The 8,945-nt window shown below is 51.6% G+C and overlaps 1 protein-coding gene across 1 annotated transcript; it reads right to left on the reverse strand.

Annotated features, from left to right (window-relative positions):
* Positions 1-5,919: 5,919 nt before the first annotated feature.
* LOC100903252 (uncharacterized) lies at positions 5,920-7,023 on the reverse strand. Its single transcript, XM_018642071.1, has 2 exons — positions 6,944-7,023; positions 5,920-6,780 (listed from the first exon to the last, which is right to left on the reverse strand). The coding sequence occupies exons 1-2, from the start codon at positions 6,959-6,961 to the stop codon at positions 6,184-6,186; spliced, it is 615 nt and encodes a 204-aa protein (XP_018497587.1). The 5' UTR covers positions 6,962-7,023; the 3' UTR covers positions 5,920-6,183.
* Between the last annotated feature and the right edge of the window lie 1,922 nt (positions 7,024-8,945).

Raw genomic sequence — 8,945 nt, forward strand, 5'->3', positions numbered from 1 at the left:
TACCGTCGGAATACGCGCGAGAAGATCCGACGATACATCGATGCAACGGCCACTACGCGCGCGTTCGATGGCACGGTCAAAATTTCTTCTCCGAACGATGATTTATTCGGAGATGAGCGCTGGCGCGCCGTACACGTCTTAATTCATTAAGCAAAGAAGTGGGTCCTATCCGAAGCTATACAAAAACGATTTCTCAAAACGGATTGTGCTTTAAAAATCGGGAACAAAAAGATGGTGTAGTCGAGCTTTAAAAATCAGTTTCTTTGGTTTTCTATCGCAATCGGAAACATCAGACTACTTCAGCGCTGTCCCCTGACCTTTTCCACCATACGCTGGTACTTGGATAGCCCTGAAAGCTCGATCGAAATTTCGGGAAATGCGGAGGAGACGATTCCGACATAGAACGTTGTCGTTGCTCAGAAATTGAGTCAGGTCGTCGTTGACAGGACATCGCTCATCTGGTCGTTCTCCATGCATTACGAGAAGACAATGTGGATTTGTCTTCGAATGCGAAGAAGGATTCTGAGCGAAAATGCCAGAAAGAGTACCATTGTTCTGCGGTCGGTGAAACAAGACAGTCTCTGAAGGGATCAGACCGGAAACGGACGTTTGCTCAGGACCGATGTGTTGTTGTATTTTATCGAACCTTGAATCTCTTGCGGAGCGAGATCGCTCAGGCTTGGGCTCTCCTGTTTAATCATCATTTTCTATCCGACTGACAGAAGGTTCTTCATTGAGAGCTTCACATTTCTCTCTCCAATTTAAGGTATGTGGAGTGTGAGTGCAATACCATCTGACATCGCTTTGGACTCTCTGCATCTCGTGAAATACAATAAAAAAAACATCGGATGCTAATCAAGGAAATTGAAGCCACTACTCCCGGCTTGCTATCCGGAGCCACCTGCAACTCCGGATCCATCTAAGCGACATCAATGTTCCCGAACTCTATAGAACTCACGCTTTTTCGCAGACTTGCTCCGCAACGAATGAGCACCATTTATCGCACATTAATCACAGGGAGCAAGCTATACACCAAGCTCAAATCGGGATTAGTGCTATGTTCGGTTGTTTGCCTGTGGTCCTGTCTTAGACTGTTTCGATCGCTTAGCACCGCACGAATTCGTCGATTACGTCGGATTAGCACATGCTCAGTGCGTCTCTTCTGTGTCCGGTTCGAATGATCCCCGGGCGAAGATTCAGCCGAGACCGACGATTCACAGCACTCCGGAAGACGTCCGGCTAGCATCTGGATCACACTCATCGATGCTCGTGTCACCTGAGAGAGTAGTTGGCTGTGGCACCCTCCGAACGCGTGAAGAAAGAGGAAGGTCTCGTTCGGGTCCGTCGGTTGGTTGCTCGCCCGGTTAGCTGGCTGGACGAATAGTCGGACAGCCGGTGAGACCTGGGGTGGGGGCAGAGAGAGATGAACTGGGGCTTTCGGATGGAGTATTCACATTTGCCGAGTGAGTCGCCCAACTGCCCTGCCTGTTCACCTTCTTGTCTGCGGTTTGAGAGCCTGATTTTTCTCCGAATCGATCCACAAGTGGCTGATGAAACCGCGCTGATGCTTGTGCAAATAGTCTTCTGTCTGGGCTCTAGTTCGAAAAAGGTGTCCTTCCCTAATATTGCGTGCTCGATCTTCCAGACACAATATTCTTACAATACTTCGAGAAGAATTATCGCAGAAGGAAGTTCTGGATCTTTTTACAGAGATCCCGACGGAACTCAGTTAGTTGATATGCAAAACCTCGTCACAAAAACTTCCAGGCAGAAAATCGATCCTGAGCAGGCATCTGGTCGCTCCAACTATGAGCACCTGAAGCCTTCCGAGCGGTGCCAGTCTCCACAGTGAGTATATTCGCCGACTGAGCAGCGACCGCCGCCGATACCGCGATGAGTAGCTTCATGTAGAGACTTTACCGAGCGGAAGAACAGATCAGGTGGAATGCGGGTCCTCAGAAGCCACCAGCCTGACAGAAAGACATTCCTCCCGTTACTCTCCGCCTCTGATGCGAACAAGACAGTCCCAAAGGCCATCTGTCTCCGAGAGTTCAGGGGACAACGGATACCTCGTCTCGTTCGGGGCAATGAAATTCGGAAGCACTGCAGACTTATACTGGGTACGCATTTCCCGTTCTAGCAGTCACGTGAATCGAAATCAGAACGCAGTGTAGCACCGATCTCAAGACTCGTTGACATCGTGAGCTCGGCGGAGGAAGGCCTCGGCAGCTCCGTCGCGGCTCCAGGATTGTCACGCGGAATCCGGAGTGATACTGGATCACCTTTCTTCTACTTCTGAATGAATAATTATGATAGATGAATGCAACGAGAGCGGGAATCGAGCCGCTTCACGGGGATGCGCCACGCACAGAATTTTTTTCTCGATGACTCCGTCCATTCCTTCCCACGATCTGAAATTCGATGCAGTATGGAACCGATCGCTCTGCTCCATCTTGTCGCTACGCTCTTGTTGTTGAAAATCTGGCTGTTCATCCTCTCTGGTCCACTTTTGGGGTCAGATTCTCGTTCTGGACGAAGTGCGGAGGTGGATCAAGGAAGCATTGGCTCCAAAACGAGCAGCGGCTCAAATCCATTTGACTGGATAGCGATAGAATTTGGAATCCTCTCCTTGCGGTAGGATGAGCAGCTCACACGGACAAACACGTTCGAATCTTCCATTTGTATCTGCGGCCTCCTCTCAGTGTCGTGAAACTTGGCCGCCCGAATTATCCATTTCGGACAGTCCACCCCATGCGTTACGAGAGCACTTGCCGATGAGAGTGCATTCCGGCTGCAAGGAACGGTCGCATCGATCTATTTCTGATCCAGCTGAGGCCAATATTATTTTCGATGGCAATGTCGGCGTCCGGTTCATCCCTGTATGGTATTCTAAGGCCCAGCGGATACCTGACGACTGTATCGGGAGGGAATTGAGATGATGCTGCGAAGTGTCGAAATGATCATCCACCAGATTCCGGACAATCTATTCACGGAGAAGACCTTTTATGCATCGCGGGCTCTCTTCCCGATCGTTGAACTGCGCGACATCAAGCCATTACGACTGCCCAGAACTTACTTGAGTAGCTCCTAATAAGAACTGAGGCCTGAGCCGGTGCGAAGCTGAAGATAATCGACATGAGGCTCTGAGGGCCGGTCGCCAGACCTTGACCTCGGAAAGTGGGGTGCGGGGTCCGTCGGCCTCCCCCTTCATTCAGAGATTCCTGAAAATTGGTGATCTGCATGTGTAAACGTGAGAAGTGAACCTGGAATTGGTCTCCAAAGGGTATGAGGAGCTTACGAGATTCTATTTCGATCTCTACAGCCAGGAAAAACACCAGGAGACGATTCCTGAGGGAACGGATACGTACTTATCTCATTCGGCTTCCCGAAAGACTCGTCAAGAACATATGTCCCAAATCCCAACTCTATGGCCAAGAGAGAACTGCGTTGACTTCGATCATGGGTGAGAGTGACCGTGTGAGAGGCATGCAAGCGATCACCAGCTCCCAGCTCCTGATCTGAGCGAGTTCTTCTCGTCCTCGTGCCTGATATGAGCGCTTCTGAGGAGCATGCTCCTATCGGATCATGTGAACAATGCTCGCCCCCTGTGCTCGGTTGATTTTGCCACCGAAACCAGTGCATTGATTTAGGTCGATGGGCCTCAATACGGACAGTTAATGTCCCGAGGATCTCCTCTGGACTGCTCCCGTAGCGATGCCTGGTCGGAGACATTTCCGCCGGTCCCACGCAACTGATGAGTCTTTAGGAGCCCTCTCACAGCAGCGTATCCTAGCCGCGCCTTCTCATTCTCGGTTCGGAACGACAAGCCACTCGAGTGCGGCCTCGGGACTCCAAGTTTAGGAGGAAGACGGTTCAGTAGCCGGAAAGCTCGCCCCGGGCTCAAATTGTATTCGACGTTTCGAAAGATGGAAATACCACCCAGGACGCGCAAACAAAGGCTATGATGAAAGACGACACATGTATCTTTACTCGCTGCGGTAACTCCGATTCTTTTCTGACACGTGAGTGGGGAAAGTGGTCTTTGACACAACCTGGGCGGCTGGTGGCAATGAATAGCGTCGAAGGTGATGGATAAGAAATTTCATACTCGATAGTGCGCTGAACAATTGTTTGGCATCAAGACTCAGGTCAGTAGCGGTCAACACCGTGTCTTCTCTCCGAGCCATGAACAAACGAATGCTCCCGGGTCATACACGTGAGGAGTGGGCGTGTAGCGCGGGATCAATATCTGGGGAATTTATGGTGTGTTTCAGAATGAGCAAGTCCTATGGATCGGAGACGCATCCACCACGAGCAGACAGATCAGGAAGAGAAAACGAGAGATAGCCGAAAGCGATTCGAAATCCCTCAAGAAGAAGATTAAAGTGCCGATGAGTTGGCCCGACCGTTATGCGAGCCGACAAGCGAGGAAGTCCGCACTCCGATCAACGCGATGCTATTTATTTTTCTTCTTTGTGCGAACGTCGTGCTCGTTGTCTGACCGTTGTCGATAGTTATTGTTTCTTCTCAATGGGAAACTTTTAATCTTTCGCGTGGGAGTATCTCACTCACTTCCTGCTGGCGCACCGCCGTTGCGCCGCTTCAACGAAGCCCCGTGGACGCGTCCCCCGTCCTTAGCGTAAGCGTCACGATAGCAGCATTCGTAGCTCGGGGTCTGCCATGTCGATTCTCGATTCGATGATCCACTGCATCGGGAATGGATATTCACGGGGTCCAACTTGGTCCAGAAAATCTAAACGCGACCTTTCCGTCCTGGAAGCTGATTCCCCTCGCGTACCTTGGACTTGGAAGTCTTTTTCTCATCGCGGCTCCCCCCACCTATCCAGACTCTGAGAGTGGTGGAGCATCTTACGAGCATCATGCTCCATTCGCGAATCCTTTCCATTCGCGGTAGCCGCATCGCGAAGGAGAAGAGTTCCCGACTTCTATTCTGGAGGTCCTTGGCAAGACTTCAGGAGGACTCAATGCGCGGAGCGCCCGAATCGTGATACGTCAGGCCTGAGTCCTGACGTTCCAGCCGATTTATAAGAATTGTCATAATTCAGGGGGACTTCCCCATTCCCTAGGACCTCTCTAAGCTCGCGGAATCGTGGGTATCCTCCGACATCGGCCAATACATTTAGGCAGAGCGCTTGCGTTTGAATTTGAGTCGCGGAATAAAGCTCTCTACGCGTCCCAGATGTCTCCGTCGGTCACTCGTCGTGGTATTCGGCGATCTCGGGATGAGGGAGAGCTGGCTGTTGGTGGACAGATTTCGTCGGTTGACTCTATAATATAAGCATCAGCATACCTTGCGGTCCTGAGCATCCTGATCGGGGCATGAGTTCGCGGGCACCATTACTCTCATGGATCCCGTACTCTCAGATAAAGATAATGGTCGAGCGTCAGAAGGGAGGAATCTCGGTAGGGATAAGGAAACGGGAAATGAACCCTCGAATCAACAATCTGGTCCATACACTCGAGATAGGAACTCTTTGGACCGACCCCTCGAAGTATTCTCCTTTCCAGCTGTTTCCATTCATGAACGTTAATCCCGACTTATCAGTTCCGGGGTCTCGTTGTCGCGATTCGTCTGCTTAAGAGTCAAATAGTTTGCTCTTATGCAGAACCTGCCGACGTCGTGCGTCTGTCCGACTGTATGGCGAATGAGGGGACGCCGCACGGGCGCCACGACTCGATTGCGATACTTGAACGCAATTCGGACTCCCCAAGTCGAATGATTTGGGAAAGGAGAAGAGAAACGACCGAAATTATTCCTGGAGGGTGGAAGGTCAAAGCTTCAATATTTATAGAATGTACACAGTCGGGGAGTCACGCCGACCGGCTTGGAATATCTGACAGCTTTCGAGAAGCTCTAACATCATTCCATGGTTGAGGTCTTCTCCTTGTTTCATACATCAAGTCAATATGCTGTGAACGGCATCCTCTGTAGTTCCTCTCGGGGAACTCATGACCCTCCACTGATAGTCGGAAGCAAACGGTCATTGAGTCGCTAGCCCGGAGATATCCGAGGGATGCCCCCAGCTGGAGGAGATCAATTGAGATATCCAGCAAGTCGCTCGAGTCCGTCGTGTGGAAATGAGTCGGCCAGCTGAGGGCGAGAGACGACGACGAGGAGACGAAGTGGAGGTCGATATCCGGTGATCATTGGTGGAGGCTCGACTACCGCTTGTTGTGCTGATATACCCCGACCATCTGTGCGGCGACTTTCAGGGACGACGACCCCCCTCCCTTGATAGCGTGTGTCGCAACAGTGTTCTCCTTGATGGGCGTGACTTTTTCGTCTCGACGTGGGTTCACATCGTGCTCATTGCCGTCGGGACGGGTCTCTTTGGTCGATTGCATCGATGCCGGTTTTCCAATTAGCTTCAATGAATTCTGGATGGCTCGACGCTCTCCATTGTTGGCTTCTGGACTGTACACAACAACGGTCTCGTTGGGATTCCCAGCAACGGCGATAGCGGGGTTGTCGACGGCGACACCAACTCTTACGACAGGCGCAGATTCCGCGGCGCCAACGATTGCCGAGGTCACTGCAGCGGAATCTACGATGACGGTGTTTGGAGATTTCACTGATGGGCTATTCGAGGAGGGCCCCGAAACTATGGTGTTCTTCACGGCAGCGGCACCAGCGGCTGACACGATTGCGGGCGATGCCTCGTACATGTCTGCAGATACCGAGCCTTCTCTGAGACGCTCGGGAAGTTCAGCAGCTTGACCCCCGCCCGAGACGACAACGACGACGAACACCAGCGAAACCTGAAAACACAAGTCTCTCAGATATCTTCCGTCGCTTCTTGCGCTCATTCAGCGGGACCATGAACAAGGAGAGCAACATCAACAAGTTGGACAACAGCTGATCAGCCATCTGTCGACGAGGATGGGAAAATTCGATTATTCGAGACTGCAGTCGGAGGCTTACCGCTTTTTGTTTATTCATGGTTCTCTCGTGAGGTCCCGTTGATGATGCGGAGGAGGATGGATGCGCCGATGCTGCAATCACTGCCACTGAAGAAGATTCTTTGTGGGCTCGATGAGAGCAGCTCTTAAATAAGAGATAAAGGATGTTGCGAGCTCTCGCATTCACACGCTCGGAGCCACATGCGTAGGTTGACACCGTCGAAGACGACGCTGCTGTTGCTGTATATCACGAGGAGGAAAGAAAACTTCTTTCCGTATCAAAGGCTGCCCGCCGGACTGTCGAAGATTACCTCTGTTTCAAAAGTCGACTACCTGGCAATGATGACCGCGTGACTTTCGACCCGAACCATGGACGTTCCGAGTCGAGGACTCCGAACGCCTCGCGCGGGATAATATGAGGACAGAGCATAATGCTCGAGGTACTGGTTGGAGTCGGAGTTCGAATCTTTCCACATGCTCTCGGCGTTGGGTCCTAACCTTTCGCAACAGTGAATGTTCACGGTGGACCGACAGGGCCAATTATAATTTTTTACAGAATATATGGCGATCAGAAGCGCCGACACTGATCGCAGTCGCGGTCTTTTCATCGGGAGTCTCTCTTCCCGGGCGAACGAGGGAGTTCTCTGAAAAGCGACTATCCGACGGCTTCGTCGGTCGAGGTCGCGACGTACCGGTCAAACCCGAATGGAGCATCAAACTCTCGACTCCGATCAGGAGGGGGCTTCTTCCTCAAAAAGCGTCCTGCTTCGTATAGTTCTCCTGCGTGCAGTTACTCCAAAACCTCTATTACTCGATGGTAGAGCGAACGCCTCTCTGTTAAGCTTTGTGGCGACTCGGTCTGCGGGGACCTTTCTATCGATTCGGTAGGTCGCAGCGGAGTCTCTGCAGCCGCTCGAGAACGAGTCGCATTTTGGTGTAATCACTGATACATACATCGACGCCTTCAACATCGCTTGCATCTCTAAAAGACGACGATGATCACCCGTAATTGGGACTTTGTCGCAGACTTCGTGGCACCAAGCAATGGTGCAGAAAGAGCGACGACAAGCTGTTCGCGACTCCGGGATGCGGTCCACTGACGCTTTACGTTTTCATTTGTGATGCAATTCTCACCCTCGTTGCTACCGCCGCGTCACCCTCTCCCAGCTGCTCATTTTTTCAGGTTGAAGGTGTTAATGGCATTCTTGTTTGGGCGACTTTAACTTCAATCGCGTTCTCGTTTGTGGCTCGTTCGTGAGAACCTTCCTACCGAAACCGGAAGAGTCCAGAGTAGAAAGCAACACCCGCCGTGCGGGGTCTGATGACTGGTACCGCTGTACTGGAAAAATACTGCAGACTGGTCGCATTCCGCAAGCTCAGCGAAGCCGGGTGACACAGGATACGGCCAGGCCACATAAGCGAGCTCGACGAACGATAATTTCGATCACGATTTTCCAATTTGGAAACCTGTGTTCCGGATCATTGTACGTGACGTGTCGAGCTTGACAGCATGGCGAGACTATTATACAAGATATCGAGGCTGAACAGGAGCGGCTGGGTATAAGCTTGACCCAGCGCGGCCTAATTTTGTTAGGGTGCTCCACTAAAAGACAATAAATATGATCGCCGTTCACGAACATTTCTAATCGTGAACGGCGTAAGGCCAGGTTGACGTGTGAGATGAGCCACGAGATCATCCTCCGGAATGATGGTTCATTCGATCCTGCACGTGTTGCGGTGATGTCGAGAGAGGACCGAGTCATTCTGCTCAGCATCTCACCTGATTAGGAAAGAGATCGGATCTCGGGAAATTCGCTGACAGGATGCTTCCATGGTCAGGCGGAATCCTAGCGGGATCAGTTTTTCGGAGGCGCTACTCGGGTAGTTCATCACTGGCCAAAGGGAATTCTCGACGAGCTTTCCGACGGACGAAGGCGGAAATCTCCTTCACGACTCATAATCTCGTTCAGTGAGCGCTCCCTCTGAGCGATCACGCGCCTTCAAGCTGTGATTGCTTGCCTAGC

Source organism: Galendromus occidentalis, unplaced genomic scaffold, assembly GCF_000255335.2.
Source record: "Galendromus occidentalis unplaced genomic scaffold, Mocc_1.1 scf7180000076500, whole genome shotgun sequence".
NCBI classification, from domain to species: Eukaryota; Metazoa; Arthropoda; class Arachnida; order Mesostigmata; family Phytoseiidae; genus Galendromus; species Galendromus occidentalis.